At 46.2% G+C, this 19,571-nt stretch overlaps 1 protein-coding gene across 1 annotated transcript in view; it reads left to right on the top strand.

Moving 5' to 3' along the window:
- LOC107044541 overlaps nt 1-19,571 on the top strand; it is a 75,709-nt gene that overhangs the window by 39,996 nt on the left and 16,142 nt on the right. Inside the window, exons 28-69 of the mRNA XM_029126562.1 lie at nt 51-353; nt 446-763; nt 837-1,142; nt 1,219-1,917; nt 1,977-2,300; nt 2,370-2,675; nt 2,915-3,217; nt 3,305-3,607; nt 3,684-4,334; nt 4,376-4,699; nt 4,777-5,082; nt 5,197-5,502; nt 5,578-5,895; nt 6,020-6,346; nt 6,419-6,727; nt 6,806-7,145; nt 7,207-7,526; nt 7,593-7,898; nt 7,987-8,292; nt 8,517-8,864; nt 8,946-9,254; nt 9,319-9,654; nt 9,731-10,336; nt 10,405-10,722; nt 10,793-11,119; nt 11,186-11,500; nt 11,583-12,212; nt 12,288-12,593; nt 12,671-12,988; nt 13,131-13,457; nt 13,534-13,839; nt 13,914-14,543; nt 14,622-14,939; nt 15,030-15,326; nt 15,418-15,747; nt 15,823-16,140; nt 16,226-16,555; nt 16,721-17,335; nt 17,423-17,737; nt 17,810-18,787; nt 18,877-19,191; nt 19,262-19,552. Coding sequence (XP_028982395.1) covers nt 51-353; nt 446-763; nt 837-1,142; nt 1,219-1,917; nt 1,977-2,300; nt 2,370-2,675; nt 2,915-3,217; nt 3,305-3,607; nt 3,684-4,334; nt 4,376-4,699; nt 4,777-5,082; nt 5,197-5,502; nt 5,578-5,895; nt 6,020-6,346; nt 6,419-6,727; nt 6,806-7,145; nt 7,207-7,526; nt 7,593-7,898; nt 7,987-8,292; nt 8,517-8,864; nt 8,946-9,254; nt 9,319-9,654; nt 9,731-10,336; nt 10,405-10,722; nt 10,793-11,119; nt 11,186-11,500; nt 11,583-12,212; nt 12,288-12,593; nt 12,671-12,988; nt 13,131-13,457; nt 13,534-13,839; nt 13,914-14,543; nt 14,622-14,939; nt 15,030-15,326; nt 15,418-15,747; nt 15,823-16,140; nt 16,226-16,555; nt 16,721-17,335; nt 17,423-17,737; nt 17,810-18,787; nt 18,877-19,191; nt 19,262-19,552 — 15,858 coding nt within the window. The remainder of the gene's footprint in view (nt 1-50; nt 354-445; nt 764-836; nt 1,143-1,218; nt 1,918-1,976; nt 2,301-2,369; nt 2,676-2,914; nt 3,218-3,304; nt 3,608-3,683; nt 4,335-4,375; nt 4,700-4,776; nt 5,083-5,196; nt 5,503-5,577; nt 5,896-6,019; nt 6,347-6,418; nt 6,728-6,805; nt 7,146-7,206; nt 7,527-7,592; nt 7,899-7,986; nt 8,293-8,516; nt 8,865-8,945; nt 9,255-9,318; nt 9,655-9,730; nt 10,337-10,404; nt 10,723-10,792; nt 11,120-11,185; nt 11,501-11,582; nt 12,213-12,287; nt 12,594-12,670; nt 12,989-13,130; nt 13,458-13,533; nt 13,840-13,913; nt 14,544-14,621; nt 14,940-15,029; nt 15,327-15,417; nt 15,748-15,822; nt 16,141-16,225; nt 16,556-16,720; nt 17,336-17,422; nt 17,738-17,809; nt 18,788-18,876; nt 19,192-19,261; nt 19,553-19,571) is intronic.

The following is a 19,571-nucleotide window of genomic DNA, read 5'->3' on the forward strand; positions in this document are numbered from 1 at the left end:
AAATCATTGTGCACCTAATTTTTCCTCTTATGTCAATAATATTTTTTTAGTTCCACCACAAAATACAGATCTGTGTAATCCTTCTCCATGTGGAGCAAATGCCCAATGCCGTGACGGTATCTGTACATGTCTACCGGAATACAATGGTGATCCCTATTCCGGATGTCGACCCGAGTGTGTCACCAACTCTGATTGCCCACAGAATCGTGCCTGCTCGAGAAATAAATGCATTGATCCATGCCCCAATACCTGTGGACGCAGTGCAATCTGTAATGTGTACAATCACATTCCTATGTGCAGTTGTCCCGTTGGTATGAGTGGAAATGCATTTGTTGCTTGTGATTTTGTGAGAGGTATTATTCTTTATACCTTATTATTTCATTTCCCCAGATTGACACGCAACTTTCCCTAATTTTCGGATTGTTTTCCTTCCATCGCGATATAGAACCTGTGAATACAGACCCTTGCAACCCTTCACCTTGTGGTCCAAACAGTCGTTGTCGTCCAGTGAATGATCAAGCCGTGTGTACCTGTGTCCCTGGCTTCCTTGGAAGTCCGCCGACTTGCCGGCCCGAATGCGCGATTGCTTCAGAATGTCCTTTGAACCAGGCATGCAGCAATCAGAAATGCATTGACCCTTGTTTGGGGACTTGTGGGTTCAGAGCCACCTGTCAAGTTATCAATCACAATCCAATATGTAGTTGCCCATCAGGAATGATAGGAGATCCCTTCACAGCATGTCAAGAACAACGTAAGATCCCTTGAATCGTCGGAAGAATATTATTAAAAAAATAACAAGACATTTATTTAATATTAAATTACAGCTGCCATTCGTCCAACACCTGAAAACCCCTGCCAACCGTCCCCCTGTGGTCCTAACGCCCAATGCCAAGTATTCAACGACTCTCCATCCTGCTCTTGCCTACCCGAATTCACTGGATCTCCACCGAACTGTCGCCCTGAGTGCATTAGCAATAGTGAATGTTCCAATTCTTTAGCCTGTATCAATCAGAAGTGTAAAGATCCTTGTGTTGGATCTTGTGCTATTAACGCGGAGTGTCGTGTTGTGAGTCACACGCCCAATTGTGTTTGTCCGAGTGGGTTCTCTGGTGATCCTTTCACCCAGTGCTTTGAGCAAAAACGTAAGACCCATTTCCATTCCCTACCAAGTAACTCCTCCGTGAAAATATGCATCTATGATCAATGTCAATCTTTCAGCTCTCGATATGACACCCGTATCACCATGTAATCCATCTCCCTGTGGAGCCAATGCAATCTGCAAAGAGCAGAATTCTGCTGGCTCTTGTGTATGCCTTCCAGATTACATAGGAAATCCTTATGAAGGCTGCAGACCCGAGTGTGTTATGAATTCAGATTGTCCTTCCAACCTCGCTTGCATTCGTTCCAAGTGTCAGGACCCTTGTCCGGGCACTTGCGCTCAGAATGCTGAATGCCAAGTGATCAATCATTTACCAAGTTGTACTTGCTCGAGCGGTTACACTGGGGATCCCTTCCGTTTCTGCAACTTCAAGGAAGCTGATGGTAACTTTTTTCCCCTAGACCAAATAGCAAAATCGAAAATAGACATGTCATCTGATGAATCTTCCGCAGAAACTCCACGTGACCTCTGTCAGCCTTCTCCTTGCGGACCAAATAGCCAATGCCGTGTCATAAATGAACAAGCCGTGTGTTCCTGTCAGCCCCAGTATATTGGAAGTCCACCAGCATGTCGTCCTGAATGTACAGTTAGCTCTGAATGCCCATTGGATCAAGCATGTGTCAATCAGAAATGCATCAATCCCTGTCCCGGATCATGTGGAATCAATACTGAATGCAAAGTCATCAATCACAGTCCCATTTGCAGCTGTGGACCATCGTTCACTGGAAATCCATTTACCCGATGTTACCCTGAGCCAAGTAAGAGATGAAAGATGAAGACCAATGCAGAACGAGATAGTTAGATTATTATTTTTCAGAGCCTATGCCATTACCACCATCGAACCCTTGTGTGCCCTCACCCTGCGGCCCCAACGCCCAATGTCGAGATATCGGTGGAACTCCATCGTGCTCTTGCTTACCAAATTTCAACGGAAGCCCGCCAAATTGTCGTCCTGAATGTACCATACAGTCAGACTGCGCCAGTAATCAGGCCTGTATAAATCAAAAGTGTAGGGACCCTTGTCCAGGATCCTGTGGCCTATTCGCAGAATGCACTGTCATCAATCATACCCCAGTGTGCAGCTGTCTCGATGGATATACCGGCGATGCATTCACTAATTGTGTCCCTCGGCCCTTACCACGTAAGAATTCACATAGATTTTCATTTCAATCCTTGAAAATCCAATAAACGAATTTATATCCTTTATTAGCGAGTGATGACATCGCGAGGGATCCTTGTAATCCTTCCCCATGTGGATCCAATGCCCAATGTAGAAATGGTCAATGCTCCTGTCTACCCGAGTATCAAGGTGATCCATACACTGGTTGTCGACCAGAATGCGTTTTGAATTCAGATTGCCTGATGGATCGTGCTTGTATGAGGAACAAATGTGTTGATCCCTGTCCGGGTATCTGTGGTCAGAATGCTGTCTGCAATGTTTTCAATCATATTCCAATGTGCAGTTGTCCGGTGGGAATGTCTGGCAATGCATTTGTAACTTGTACACCAGCTAGAGGTAATTATTATCTCCAAGTCTTTCCGAAATATTGTCAATTCTTTAGGATGAATGACACAACACCGATTGAAACTATGTGGGTGGTTTTATTAGAATAGGATAAAAAGATCTTTACATTGAAAAAGAGACATACATTTACAATTATACATTCGGAAAACACATGGAGAAATATATGATAATATCAGGAAAACGCGTCCAAATTCACTCACAACAAATTCTATCCAATCCAGAACCAGCAGTTGACAACAAATCATCCTGTACCCCATCGCCCTGTGGACCGAACAGTCGTTGTAGAGAGAGCAATGGCCAAGCAGTTTGCTCCTGTGTCCAAGGTTACTTAGGTGCACCCCCAACATGCAGACCCGAGTGTACAATAAACTCTGATTGTTCGCGTAGTGAAGCTTGCACAAACCAGAAATGTATCAATCCGTGTTTAGGCAGTTGTGGCTTTGCAGCCAACTGTCAAGTCATTAACCATAATCCTATATGTAGTTGTCCGTCAGGAATGACTGGAGATCCGTTCGCTGTGTGTCGAGATGCACGTAAGTTTAAAGTCAACTTGACCATGAAGTAACGAATTTCATAAAAGATAATATTGAATTCTTCGCTTGTAGCACCCACGCCTCCAGTTCCCCAGAATCCTTGCCAACCGTCTCCATGTGGACCAAACGCCCAATGCCAAGTATTCAACGATTCACCATCTTGTTCTTGTCTACCTCAGTTTATCGGAAGTCCACCAAACTGTCGCCCCGAGTGCAGCAGTAACAGTGAATGTTCTAGTCATTTAGCTTGTATTAATAGTAAATGTAGGGACCCCTGTGTTGGCTCCTGTGCAGTAAACGCCGAATGTCGTGTGGTCAGTCATACCGCGATGTGTATGTGTCCTAGTGGGTTTACCGGAGATCCCTTCACCCAGTGCATGTCAGCACCTTGTAAGCAAAATCAACTAATTGACCTTATTCTCTAGAATATTGAGATCATGTCATTACCACTTCTATTTCCCCATAGATCTACCCTCTACACCGACGAATCCCTGTACACCTTCACCCTGTGGTGCCAACGCTGTCTGCAAAGATCGGAATGGCGCTGGTTCTTGTAGCTGTCGTCCGGAATATATCGGAAATCCTTATGAAGGTTGTAGACCCGAATGTATCATGAGTTCGGACTGTGCACCCCACCTTGCCTGCATAAATTCCAAATGCAGAGATCCCTGTCTTGGAACTTGCGCTCCGAATGCCCAATGTCAAGTGATAAATCACTCGCCATCGTGTAGTTGTATGAATGGATACACTGGAGATCCCTTCCGATACTGTTCAGTTGTTCAGACGGCAGAACCAACGGTAACCGAACCGTGTTCACCAACACCTTGTGGACCGAACAGCCAATGCCGTGTGGTAAATGAACAAGCCGTTTGTTCATGCCTTCAAGAATACATTGGAACTCCACCAGCATGTCGTCCGGAATGCACTAGCAGCTCCGAATGCGCCCAAAATCTCGCATGTGTCAACAGAAAATGTGTGAATCCCTGCCCAACACCTTGCGGAAGAAACACTGAATGTGTAGTTCGGAATCACAACCCCATCTGCTCTTGCAGGAATGGATTCACTGGAAATCCCTTCACTATGTGTACCGCAATGATACGTGAGTTGATTGATACGAGTGTTCGAGTGAAAGTCATAACTCATTTCAATTTTTTTTAGAAGCCGCACCCCAGGTCCCGCAAAATCCTTGTTTGCCCTCTCCATGCGGGCCCAACTCTGATTGTCGTGAGATTGGAGGATTACCATCATGTTCATGCTCTCAAAACTTCCTAGGAAGTCCACCCAATTGTCGGCCAGAATGTACCATCAATTCTGATTGCCCTAGTAACAATGCCTGCATGAATTCCAAATGCAGAGATCCTTGTCCGGGGTCCTGTGGAGTTCAAGCGCAGTGTGCAGTTGTGAATCACACCCCAATTTGTTCTTGTTTCGAAGGTTACACTGGTGATCCCTTCACCAGTTGTTTCCCGAAGTCACCAGCCCGTAAGATCTGGAATATTCCTTCTGAATTTCATTCTCCCTTCGTTAGATTGTTTCCTCTAAATTTGATTTTTATACAGCATCTGTACCAGTGCCAAAAGATCCTTGCAATCCATCGCCATGTGGATCTAATACTCAATGCAGAGATGGAATCTGCACTTGTCTACCAGAATATACTGGAGATCCATTGACTGGATGTCGACCAGAATGTGTTTTGAACACAGATTGCCAGCAAGCGCAAGCTTGCATGCGAAATAAATGTAGAGATCCTTGTCCAGGCACATGTGCCCAAAACGCCCTCTGCAATGTCTACAACCACATCCCAATGTGTTCTTGCCCCGCAGGAACGTCTGGAAACGCTTTCTTCTCTTGTCAGATCATTAGAGGTACTTTCCATCAGAGTAAGACCAAATTTAACAATCAGGATAGCACTTATATTGTCGCCATCCTCGTTGTTATTCTTCTCATGATGAATATATTAACCATGACATTATGAATAGAACCTACAGTGGAAACCCCTTGTGACCCATCGCCATGCGGTCCCAATTCCCGTTGCCGTGAAGTGAACGGGCAAGCTGTTTGCACCTGTGTTCCTGGATTTCTTGGAAATCCACCGACGTGTCGACCCGAATGTATCGTCAGCACTGATTGTCCACCCACTGAAACTTGCTACAATCAGAAATGTCGGGATCCTTGCCCTGGGATATGTGGCATTGGAGCTAGCTGTCAAGTTATCAATCATAATCCCATTTGCAGTTGTCCACCGATCTTCACTGGTGATCCTTTCCTTCGATGCATCAAAATCTGTAAGACACAATCTACCTGATGAAATGCCCACTCATTTTTTCCCGAAAATTTCATCATAATTCTATTTTATTCAGCTGAAGCACCAGCAGCACCAACTGACCCTTGCCATCCATCCCCCTGCGGTCCAAACACCCAATGTCAAGTGACCAACGACTCCCCATCGTGCTCTTGCAATCCAGAATTTGTCGGTTCTCCACCAAACTGTCGGCCCGAGTGCACCAGCAATGGAGAATGTACGTCGCATCAAGCTTGTATCAATCAGAAGTGTAAGGACCCTTGTCCTGGGGCATGTGGGGCGAACGCAGAGTGTAGAGTTGTCGGTCATACCCCGATGTGCGCCTGTTTCGTTGGTTTTACGGGTGATCCGTTCACTCAATGCTCCCCTCAACAATGTGAGTTGTCAACATTAGTTGTAGTTCAATGAATTTATTCGTTGGAGAGATCTCATTCAACAGTAGATCGACTTAATATCCTCAGTGAAATATCCAACAGACGTTATTTCAGGCGTTTTTTCAGATACCCCAGCCGAGAAACCTCAGCCTTGTGTCCCCTCCCCTTGCGGGGCGAATGCCGTATGTAAAGAACGAAATAACGCCGGCTCCTGTTCTTGTTTAACCGACTACTTTGGGAATCCATACGAAGGTTGTCGACCTGAGTGTTCAGTTCATTCTGACTGCGTACCAAATAAAGCCTGTGTCAGGTCAAAATGCGTGGATCCTTGTCCAGGAACTTGTGCAAAGAATGCCATCTGTCAAGTTATAAATCATGCCCCAATATGCACATGCATTATGACATATTCGGGAGATCCATATCGTTACTGTTCAAGAATACCTGATGCTGATGGTAAAATACCGTAATTCCTTCAAAAAATTCGCTTTTGCTTGACTTTGATCTCATGCCGTATGAATTCTTCAGTTTCCCAGCCCACCGACCCATGCAGACCCTCGCCATGCGGTCCCAATAGCGCTTGCAGACCTGTCAACGGCCAACCCGTCTGTTCATGTCAGCTGAATTACATCGGCAGTCCCCCAGGATGCCGTCCGGAGTGTGTTGTTAGCTCAGAATGCTCGACAAATCGTGCATGTATCAATCAGAAATGTGTGGATCCCTGCCCAAATCATTGTGGAAACAATGCCGATTGTAGGGTGATCAATCACAGCCCGATATGCAGCTGCCGGCAGGAATTCACTGGAGATGCATTTGTGGCATGCTTCCCTATACCACGTCAGTACATGATCAACAATCAAAATATGGAAGCACTTTCACATACCCGTTTTCTTCAATGTTTTGATTGATTTGTAGGACCACCACCATCACCACCAGTCCCGCAAAACCCTTGTGTTCCCACCCCTTGCGGTCCATTCTCCCAATGTCGAGATGTGAATGGAAATCCATCATGCACCTGTGAGCAAGGTTACTTAGGATCACCACCAAATTGTCGACCAGAGTGTACGATAAACCCAGAATGCCCGAGCAATCTCGCTTGCATGCGAGAAAAATGCCGGGATCCATGCCCCGGATCTTGTGGAATCGACGCTCAATGCTCGGTTATCAATCATACGCCGACTTGTTCGTGCCCAGAAAGGTTCACAGGAGATCCCTTCACGCGCTGTGCACCAACACCTGGTGAGAATCTTCAAAAATTTTGACAATTATACCATGTTTCCCATATTTCATTTCCAACAATCCCTTGCAGCGGAGACGCCACCATCGCCTACCGACCCTTGCAATCCGTCACCTTGTGGAGCAAACACTATCTGTCGATCTGGCACATGCAGCTGTATACCTGAATATCAGGGAGATCCTAATATCGGATGTAGGCCAGAGTGCACTATCAATGAGGACTGCCCCAGGGATAAGGCATGCAATAATAATAAATGCAAGGACGTTTGCATAGGAATGTGTGGTGTTAATGCACTTTGTATTGCTACTAATCACATTGCTATGTGCAGTTGTCCACCTGAAATGATCGGAAATGCATTTATTGAGTGTTCACCAATGCGGGGTAATGTTCCTTTAAAATGTCACATCACGAAAAAATTCTTCGGCGTCGACCAAGTGCGAAATATCATTTATTTGTTCCGTCCAGATGAAGTGATCACGAATCCATGCAACCCTTCACCCTGTGGACCGTACAGCCACTGTCAAAATGTCAATGGCCACGCAGTCTGTAAATGTGTAGAGACCTATGTAGGAAGCCCCCCGACTTGCAGACCTGAATGTATCGTCAGCACAGATTGTCCACCATCAGAAGCCTGTATCAATCAGAGATGTCAGAATCCCTGTCTTGGATCCTGCGGATTGCGCGCCGAATGTTCAGTGATTAATCATAACGCCATATGCACGTGTCGAGAGGGCTTGACGGGAAATCCATTCACTGCGTGTACCCCTCTTCGTAAGTCTTCTATTCAAAGAATTCTTTGGTTTCAACAACATCAGATCCATCATGAATCTACTTTGTATTGCAGCATCATCAATATCAGCTGAACCGATCAATCTCTGCGTCCCATCGCCATGTGGGCCGAATTCACAATGTCAAATTGTTAATAAATCACCTTCGTGTTCTTGTCTTCCGGAATTCTCAGGCAGTCCTCCCAATTGCCGTCCTGAGTGTATTGGCAATAGCGAGTGCGATAATAGGCTTGCCTGTGTAAATCAGAAGTGCAAAGACCCATGTCCGGGATCGTGTGGAATCAACGCAGTATGTCGGGTGTTCTCACACACTCCGATGTGTCATTGTGACAATGGGTTCACAGGAGATCCTTTTGTTCAATGCAATCCAGTCCAGAGTAAGGAATTTTAAGACAAGGAAAGAGTAGGGTAAAACGGACCGTCGTTAACCGTCAATGACTCAAGAAAAGCGGAGTGAAATTCTCCGATTTTTTCTCCATTTTTAAGATATTTTTTCATGCCTGAAAATGACTCATCCAAATGGGACTTCGGTCTGAAGATGAGGATGGCTAAGGACTGTCCGTTTTATTCCGTAGCTCCGTATCACTGTTGCATATCACAGATAATCTTGATCAATCTCTTCATTCCTTAGATGAACCGATAACTTCACCTTGCGAACCAACTCCCTGCGGTGCAAATGCCGTATGCAAAGAGCAAAATTCTGCAGGATCATGCTCATGTCTTCCCGATTATTTCGGAAATCCTTACGAAGGATGCAGACCTGAGTGCACTGTGAACACTGATTGCGTTCCGAACAGAGCTTGTATTAGATCCAAGTGTATGGACCCCTGTCCAGGAACTTGTGGTTCGAATGCAATTTGTCAAGTCGTCAATCATGCTCCCATTTGCACGTGTCTGCAAGGGTTCACAGGAGATCCTTCTAGATTCTGTAGCGAAGCTCCTCGAGATCGTAAGGCTTCAAAGTCTTCTCAGTAGTTCCTCCTATCAGAATTTCGAAAATAATCAATTCATCTTTTTCCCCTTCGTCCAGCAATTGTGACCCAGCAACCTTGCAATCCATCACCATGTGGTCCCTACAGCCAATGCCGTGAGGTTAATGGACAATCCGTATGTTCTTGCCTCCCCAACTACACAGGATCTCCACCAGCCTGTCGCCCTGAGTGCTCAGTCTCCTCCGATTGCCCATCAAACCGTGCATGCTTGAACCAGAAATGTATTGATCCATGCCCTCGAACTTGTGCTCAAAACGCTGCATGCAGGGTTATCAATCACAGTCCCATATGTTTCTGTAATGATGGATATACTGGAGATCCATTCACTCGTTGCTTCGTCTTAGAAGGTACTGCCATTGCCCCCCTCATAAATGTCCAATGTTATAGAATACTTATTCCCTGTTATTACAGTTCCCAAACCACCAAGCGACATCGACTTCCCCAGAGACCCCTGCCTTCCTTCACCCTGCGGGCCTAATTCTATCTGCCGCCCAGTTGGCAATACACCCTCTTGCACCTGTCAACCAAATTACTTTGGATCGCCACCGAATTGCCGACCGGAATGTGTTATCAATCAAGATTGCGGGAGCAATGTAGCGTGTATTAGAGGAAGATGTAGGGATCCGTGTCCAGGATCTTGTGGGTTTGATGCACAGTGCACAGTTGTTAATCATACACCTGCTTGCACGTGTCGTGAAGGATTCACTGGTGATCCATTTACAGCATGTCAGCCCAGACCACCTGAATGTAAGAATTCCGTCTAGCCTCTGAAGTTGTAATACTCCTCTTTTGAACTGAATAATCAATATTTATATTCCGTTAGCTCCAGTTGAAACCGACCCCTGCAATCCATCCCCATGTGGACCGAATGCAAGATGTGATAATGGCTTATGCAGTTGCCTCCCTGAATTCTTCGGTGACCCGACAATCGGATGTAGACCCGAGTGTCTCCTGAATGGAGATTGCTCGAGAGATCTAGCTTGCATGAACAATAAATGCAGAGACCCGTGCCCGGGAACTTGCGCCAGCAATGCCATATGCCAAGTTATTAATCACATTCCCATGTGCAGTTGCCCACAGGGATTCCAAGGCAATGCCTTTGCATTCTGCAATCCTGTGCAAATACCATCCACATCCTCACCCTGCAACCCATCCCCCTGCGGACCAAACAGTCAGTGCCGAGATAGAAATGGAATTTCAGTGTGCACTTGTGTTCCTGGATTCCTCGGAAACCCACCCAACTGCCGTCCTGAGTGTTTAGTCAGTACTGATTGCTCTCCAAGTGAAGCTTGCATCAACCAAAAATGCCAGAATCCATGTGTTGGAATGTGTGGCATTGGTGCACGTTGTGAAGTCATTAGTCATAATCCAATTTGTCAATGTCCGCCGAGATATTCGGGAGATCCTTTCGTCAGATGCCAGATTATTCGTAAGAACTTTTCCCTAGAAACGATGTTTCTTTGTGCTAAGTCAATAACTGAATGACAAATGTTACAGCGGATACTCCTCCAACTCCAATCAACCCCTGCCAACCGTCTCCCTGCGGCGCCAACGCCCTATGCCAAGTCATTGATGACACACCATCCTGCTCCTGTCAATCAGAGTTCACAGGAAGTCCACCAAACTGCCGTCCTGAGTGCGTCAGCAATAGCGAATGTTCATTAAACTTAGCCTGCACGAATCAGAAATGTCGCGATCCCTGTCCCAACTCTTGCGGTCAGAATGCTCAATGCCGAGTTGTATCACATACGCCCACATGTTTCTGTGAGTCCGGATTCACAGGTGATCCCTTTATCCAGTGCATTCAGAAGCCACGTAAGTCCTTGACATCCAGAAGAGAATAATGGAAAACATGAAAACACAAATTTATGACCTGTATTTACAGTTCAAGATATCCCAGAACGTGTCAATCCCTGTTTACCATCACCGTGTGGGCCAAATGCTATCTGCACACAGAAAAATCAGGCGGGTTCATGCATATGTGAGACTGGTTATTTCGGTAATCCGTATGAGGGTTGTCGACCGGAATGTGTGATCAATTCCGATTGTCAGTCGAATCGAGCCTGCGTGAATTCAAAATGTGTCGATCCATGTTTGGGGACTTGTGGAAGCAATGCGCAGTGTCAAGTGGTCAATCATATTGCTCTCTGCACGTGTATTCCCACTTTCACAGGTGATCCTTACAGATTTTGCTCTAGACAAGAGTCAAATGGTAAGCACAATGACTCAAATGAATTAGAAATTACACCGTATTATTCTCATAATCGTATGAATTTAGATTTCGCGCCAGATAGTGCACGCCCCTGCACCGTCGCTCAGTGCGGCCCCAATAGTCAATGTAGGGAGATAAATAACATTGCTGTCTGCTCATGTTCACCCACTTACATTGGGAGTCCACCGAACTGCAGACCAGAATGTGTATCCAGTTCGGAATGTCCTACGAACCAAGCCTGTGATAATCAAAAATGTGTCAATCCCTGTCCATCATCTTGTGGGATTAATTCTGACTGTCGCGTCATCAATCATTCTCCATTGTGTAGTTGTAGCCCTGGATACACTGGTGATCCGTTCACTAGGTGTTTCCCACAGCCGCGTGAGTTCCTCATGACATTCCATCATTTCCGTAACTACAATGTGTAAAAAAGTAAATTCTCATGCTTCCATTCGTCGTTTAGCATCTCCACCAACCCCACCAACTCAACAAGATCCATGCATCCCGTCACCCTGTGGCCCGAATTCAGAGTGTCGAAACATCCAAGGGGTATCTGCATGCTCGTGTCTACCAAACTTCGTCGGAAGTCCCCCGAACTGTCGTCCAGAATGTATGATCCACTCTGAATGTACAAGTAATTTAGCTTGTATCAGAGGAAAATGTGGAGATCCTTGTCCAGGATCATGTGGGATCAGTGCTCTGTGCACTGTCATCAACCACAACTCCGTCTGTACCTGTCCAGAAGGATACACCGGGGATCCATTCTCAAATTGTGTTTTAAGACCACCAGTGGAAGCCCCACCGGTGGATGCCTGCAATCCAACACCTTGTGGCCCCAATTCCGCTTGCAATAATGGAATCTGCACGTGTTTACCTGAGTACCAGGGTGATCCCTATTCAGGATGTCGTCCGGAATGTGTAATGAATACTGACTGTGCCTTCAATCTTGCTTGTAAAAACAATAAATGCGTAGATCCGTGTCAAGGAACTTGCGGACAAAATGCCTTGTGCAATGTGTTTAATCACATTCCCATGTGCAATTGTCCTGCAGGAATGACTGGAAATGCTTTCGCCATTTGTACGCCTGTTCGTGGTATGTGAAATAGTTCATATTAACCTGATAATCATTGCCCTACAGAGTCCAATAACTTCGATGATTGAATTCCAGTTCCTGACGTTGTCGATCCTTGTAACCCATCCCCGTGTGGACCAAATAGTCAATGTCGACAAAATAATGGCCAGGCTGCGTGTTCTTGCATTTCGGGTTTCATTGGCAATCCGCCTAATTGTCGTCCAGAGTGTATTGTATCATCAGAATGTTCTCTGAATGAAGCCTGCGATAATCAGAAATGTAGGAATCCATGTCTTGGGGCTTGCGGAAGACAGGCGGACTGCACCGTTATCAATCATAATCCAATTTGCAGTTGTCCACCAGGACTCACTGGCGATCCCTTCCTCCAGTGTCAAAGACTACGTAAGATTATGAGAATTCCATAGGAAATGACTAAATTTTAGGAATCTACGACTTAATCTCTGCATTTTCCTTTATAGCGGAGAGACCATCGATTCCGATTGACCCATGTCAGCCAACTCCATGTGGCTCGAACTCCCAGTGTCAAGTGATCAACGATTCACCTTCTTGCTCTTGTCTCCCTGATTTCACTGGCTCGCCACCCAACTGCAGACCAGAATGCATCAGCAATTCTGAATGTCCCAGTAAATTCGCTTGCATTAATCAGAAATGCAGAGATCCATGTCCAAACTCTTGCGGTGAATTCGCCACTTGTCATGTTGTTAGTCATACTCCGATGTGTGTGTGTCCAGTGGGATTTACGGGAGACCCATTCACCCAATGTGTAATACAACAATGTAAGATGATTTTCTTTAAATCCTATTTCGTTTGTAGTCTGATCTCTCTTCTTAATTCACTTTTCTGAAATTGTTTTGGTCCAAACAAAGCGGTCAGACTCTGTCTTTTCTAAAATGGAAATTATGACTCATTAATTTACAGTTGACGTGCAACCAGTCGCTACACACCCCTGCTCACCATCACCTTGCGGCCCCAATGCAGTTTGCGAAGAGAGAAATAATGCTGGCTCATGTACTTGCTCACCAGGATACGTCGGAAATCCTTACGAGGGCTGCAGACCTGAATGCGTTCTGAATTCCGATTGTCCCCAGAATCTCGCGTGTATGAATTCGAAATGCCGCGATCCATGTCCTGGTACTTGCGGACAAAATGCGAACTGTCAAGTCATCAATCATTTGCCCAATTGTCTCTGCATTCCGCAGTACAGTGGAGATCCTTTCAGATACTGTTCTCCCATCCAACGTAAGAGTGTATGAAATTACTCCAACAGAAATGATCCTAGGACCTCTCATGCAACAAGTTTCAATTTTCGTAGAAACACCAGGGGAAAATGTTGATGTATGCAGTCCATCACCTTGCGGTCCTTTCAGTCAATGTCGCGATGTCAATGGCCAAGCTGTTTGTTCGTGTTTACCAGGGTACAATGGTAGACCACCGGGATGCCGACCAGAATGTACAACCAGTTCAGAATGCCCCTCTGATCGTGCTTGTGTCAATCAGAAATGTGTGAATCCCTGTCCCACACCATGTGGCCAACAAACGACATGCAGAGTGCTCAATCACAGCCCCATTTGCAGTTGCAATCCTGGTTTGACCGGTGATCCATTCACCATGTGCTTTCCAACGCCGAGTAAGACATATTTTCCATCATGAACGAAAGTGACGTTTAAGAAATGTTCTCAATCTTTCGAAATATGATTTCAGCACCTCCGAAAGTTTCAGAACAACCACGAGACCAGTGTATCCCATCACCTTGCGGTCCAAACGCTCAGTGTTACAATGCCAATGGCAATCCCGTTTGCTCGTGCTCTCAAAATTTCATAGGAAGTCCACCAAACTGTAGACCGGAATGTGTCATTAACTCTGAGTGCTCGAGTAATCTAGCCTGTATCAACCAAAAATGTAGAGACCCATGTCCAGGTTCTTGTGGCTTGAATGCCGTATGTTCTGTCCACAATCACGTGCCTATTTGTGCGTGTTTGGAAGGCTATACCGGCGATGCATTCACGGGATGTCAGTATAGGCCGCCTAGTGAACCAGTTGCTACAGATCCCTGTAATCCGTCACCATGTGGTCCGAATAGTCAATGTCATAACGGAATTTGCTCATGTCTGTCGGAGTATATTGGTGACCCGAATGTTGGGTGCAGGCCTGAATGTATTCTGAATAACGAGTGTCCTTTGGACAGAGCCTGTATCAGGAATAAATGCATTGATCCTTGTCCCGGTACATGCGGACAAAATGCGCAATGCAATGTGTTCAATCACATTCCGATGTGCAGTTGTCTACGGGGCATGGCTGGCAATGCGTTAGTGTCATGTCAACCAGTTATAGGTACTTGAGAATACTTTCAGATGTTTGAGTCTTCCGGAATATTCTCAGAATCGCTAATTTTTTTACGTTTTAACCTAGCTCTAGCAACTATGAGACCTTGCACCCCATCTCCCTGCGGTCCAAACAGCATTTGCCGCGAGGTAAACGGTCAGGCAGTGTGTACCTGCGCACCTGAATTCTTAGGGTCTCCACCCACTTGTCGACCCGAATGTTTAGTCAGCTCAGACTGTCCTAGAAATGAAGCGTGTACCAATCAGAAATGTCGAGACCCTTGTCGTGGAACTTGTGGTCGTAATGCCCAGTGCCAAGTTATCAATCATAATCCTATATGTTCATGTCCTGAGCGCTACACCGGAGACCCATTCACCCACTGCTCCGTAACACGTAAGAATATCAGTCGATTTCTGGTGAAGTGAGTCTGTTTGAGGGCGTATTTATAAGTTATTGCGATATTTCCTGCAGAAGATGTGCCTGCTCCGTCACCAGTAAACCCTTGCCAACCATCACCCTGCGGTCCCTACGCCCAGTGTCAAGTCGTTAACGACTCGCCATCCTGCTCCTGTGAACCCCAATACACCGGTTCACCACCAAATTGCCGTCCCGAATGCATCAGTAACTCGGAATGTCCCAGCAATCAGGCGTGTGTCAATCAGAAGTGTAGGGATCCCTGTCCAAACTCATGTGGCTCCAACACGGAATGTCGGGTTGTTAGCCATACACCAATGTGTGTTTGTCTGACAGGATTCACCGGTGATCCGTTCACCGGCTGTTCAACAATACCATGTGAGGCCTGTTGCATGATGCTTCAAATAACAAATGCATATAATCCATGGCAAATACAAATTAATGTCAAAATTATTCCTAATTATTCTAGTTGTTCCACCAACGCCCGATAAGCCATTAGCGCCCTGTGTACCCTCGCCCTGTGGTGCCAATGCCATCTGTAAAGAATCCAACAACGCTGGTTCATGTACCTGTTTACCCGACTACATTGGAAACCCATACGAGGGATGTAGACCTGAGTGTACCATTGATTCTGACTGTCCTTCATACCAGAGTTGCATCAGGTCAAAATGCCGTGACCCCTGTCCCGGCGCCTGTGGCCAAAATGCCGAATGCAATGCAATCAATCACTCACCCACATGTACATGCAGCCGAGGATATACCGGTGATCCATTTAGATTCTGTACCCCCATCGACACCAGTAAGTTACCACAATTGAATACCACCTTCTGAATAATTGTCCATCTAAAACCAAAACCACCATTATTTCCCACAGCCGAATTGGATAGACCAAAAGAACCCTGTAATCCGTCACCCTGCGGACCCAATAGCCGATGTATTGATAACAATGGCCAAGCAGTATGTACTTGCTTGTCGAATCACATTGGCACCCCACCAAATTGCCGTCCCGAGTGCGTTTCATCCTCCCAGTGCCCCAACCGTCTAGCATGTGATGATCAAAGATGTGTGAATCCTTGTCCCGCACCCTGTGGACTCAACACCCAGTGCAATGTTGTCAATCACAGTCCCATTTGCACCTGTATGCCTGGTTACAGTGGAGATCCCTTCACTATCTGCAGTTCCATACCATCACGTAAGAGTTATATTCAAGTTAAAATGTTGACTGTTCTCCTTGATCATAAATTTTGACATCCAACATCTTGGATCATTCCCCTCAGTACCCGAGAGAGATCCAGATGTTAGTCGAGACCCATGTGTGCCCTCACCCTGTGGCAGCTTCTCCAACTGTCGAAACATTAACGGCGCCCCAGCTTGTAGCTGTCGTGAAGGTTACATTGGCCAGCCTCCCAATTGCCGTCCCGAGTGCATCATTAGTTCAGAGTGTCCAAGCGATGAAGCCTGCATAAACGAGAAATGCCGGGATCCATGCCCTGGTTCGTGCGGTGTAGGAGCGCGTTGTTTTATTTCTAATCATATTCCCACGTGTAATTGTCCGGAAGGTTTCACTGGTGATCCATTTACCATCTGTAACTTGCTCCCGCAAAAACGTAAGATTTGGTACCCCTTTGGTGGTGTTATGGATGGACGTAAGACGAATTCCATTCATAGACTACATCTTGGAGATTTAATCTATGGATAGGAGCCACCTCTTGAGTCCGTCCGTAACAATAGTTGCCCATAAATGCCCTTCTATGACCTAAATAACATTTCAGCATGGGTCAATGAGACACTTGACAGATGCAACCCATCCCCTTGTGGACCCAATACTCAATGTAATAACGGCGAATGCAGTTGCCTGCCAGAATATCAGGGAAATCCCTATGCAGGTTGTCGACCCGAGTGTGTACTCAATGCTGATTGCCCAAGGGATAGAGCCTGCTTGAGAAACAGATGCAGTGACCCATGTCCCGGTGCCTGTGCCGAGAATGGAGTTTGCACGGTTATAAATCGTGTCCCCATGTGTAGTTGTCCCGAAGGCATGACTGGTAATGCTTTTAGTAGTTGCTCACCAATTCAACAGATTGTGCCGGAAAACCCCTGCAATCCATCACCCTGCGGTCCTAACAGCGAATGTCGAGTGGTTAATAGCCAAGGTGTCTGTTCATGTCTCAGAGGGTATATTGGCAGTCCACCGACATGTCGACCGGAATGCATTGTCAGCTCCGATTGCCCGCAGAATGAAGCCTGCAACAATCAGAGGTGTATAAATCCTTGCCCGGGAACATGTGGACACAATGCCCTCTGTGCAGTTGTTGGACATAATCCAATATGCAGCTGTCCAGTGAGGTTCACTGGAGATCCGTTTGTTTCTTGTACACCAATAACCAGTAAGACCACTTTCCATCGTTGCTGAATAGCGTATCTATATCCCGAAGTCCATTTTTAAACAAATTTTATTCTATTCCCAGTGCAAGAAATCCCAACTGAACCAAGAGACCCATGCTCACCCTCGCCCTGTGGTCCAAACGCCCAATGTCAAGTGATCAACAATTCGCCATCGTGTTCCTGCAATCCAGAATTCATGGGAAGCCCACCAAACTGCCGTCCTGAATGTGTTAGTAATGGAGATTGCTCGTCCCACCTTGCATGTATCAATCAAAGGTGTAAGAACCCTTGCAGTGGTTCTTGTGGAGCTAATGCAGATTGCCATGTTGTTAGTCATACCCCAATGTGTAGTTGTATGAATGGCTTCACTGGAGATCCTTTCAGCCAATGCAATATTGCACAGGGTAAGCCTTCCTTAATAATTCCATCTTCGGTGTTACGAGGAGTCCAGACTTACCATTAATGATTTCTTATAGCTCCTCCAATATCCACAAAACCAAACACACCCTGTGAGCCATCACCCTGCGGTCACAATGCAATCTGTCGAGAGCAAAATGGTGCAGGATCTTGCTCCTGTTTACCCGAATATGTTGGCAACCCTTACGAAGGATGTAGACCCGAATGTACCGTGAATTCCGATTGCCCTGCCAATCTAGCTTGTTTGAATTCCAAGTGTAGAGATCCATGTCCTGGAACCTGTGGTTCCAATGCCCTCTGCCGGGTTATGAATCATTTGCCACAGTGTAATTGTTACCAAGGATACTCTGGCGATCCATTCCAATTCTGCAGAATAATTCAAGAATCAGTGCCAACTACGACAGATCCATGCAATCCATCACCTTGTGGATCAAATAGTCAGTGTCGAGTCATCAATGGGCAATCCGTTTGCAGTTGTCAACCGGAATACATAGGAAGTCCACCGTCATGTCGGCCAGAATGCACCAGCAATTCTGAATGCTCGAGCAATCGAGCTTGCGTCAATCGTAAATGTGCTGACCCATGTCCGGGAACTTGTGGTTTCAATACAAGATGTGAAATTATAAATCACAGTCCTATATGCTCGTGTCAAGCTGGCTTCACAGGTGATCCCTTCGTAAACTGCTTCAAGATGTCAGAGCCCCTACCACCAATTAATCAACCGACGTACACAAACCCTTGCGTACCCTCACCATGTGGACCAAACTCCGAATGTCGGGATGTTAACGGCCAAGCCTCCTGTGCTTGCCAGCCTAATTTCAGTGGGTCACCACCCAATTGTCGGGCTGAGTGTGTCATTAATCCTGATTGCCCGAGCAACCGTGCATGCATGCAATCCAAGTGTCGCGATCCTTGTCCCGGCTCTTGTGGAATAAGTGCTGTGTGCGTTGTGATGAATCATACTCCTATCTGCAATTGCCCGGATGGATTCACGGGGGATCCGTTCACAAGATGTGCCCCACAGCCACAATTACCACGTAAGAATCATATACTACTGCCAATATGGACGAATTCTACCATAGCCTAAATACGTTTATGTAATCTTTTCCTCTCCCTTCAACTTTAGCTGAACCCAAGCCATCACCTTGTAGCCAATGTGCTGCAAACACCCAGTGCCTGAACGATCAGTGTATTTGTATGCCAGAGTTCCAAGGCAACCCCTACATCGGATGTCGACCAGAATGTGTTTTGAACACAGACTGTTCAAGAGACCTCGCTTGTATGAATTCGAAATGCCGTGATCCATGTCAGGGTACATGTGGACAAAACGCCCTCTGCAGTGTCGTCAATCATATTCCTATCTGCACATGTCCCTCGGGCATGTCTGGCAATGCATTCTTCACTTGTTCCCCCGTGGAAGGTACATCTGCCATATTTCAATGTGACTCCGAAATCATTTCCCCAGGAAATTTCATCCATTTTTTTCGCTACTTTAGCTCCACCAGAGAGAGACACTTGCAACCCATCCCCTTGCGGCTCAAACAGTCAATGTCGAAAGATCAATGGCCAGGCGGTATGTTCCTGTATCCCCGGTTACCTAGGTGTCCCACCAAATTGCCGACCTGAGTGCACTGTTTCCTCCGACTGCGTTCCCACCATGGCATGTAGCAATCAGAAATGCATTGACCCATGTCCCGGTACCTGTGGAATGCGTGCACAATGTCACGTTGTCAACCACAATCCCATCTGCGTCTGCCCACAGGATTTCACGGGAAATCCCTTCATCACTTGTTCTCCAATACGTAAGTATCAATGATCTGT

This window comes from Diachasma alloeum, unplaced genomic scaffold, assembly GCF_001412515.2.
Source record: "Diachasma alloeum isolate Michigan unplaced genomic scaffold, Dall2.0 Dall_scaffold_00760, whole genome shotgun sequence".
NCBI classification, from domain to species: Eukaryota; Metazoa; Arthropoda; class Insecta; order Hymenoptera; family Braconidae; genus Diachasma; species Diachasma alloeum.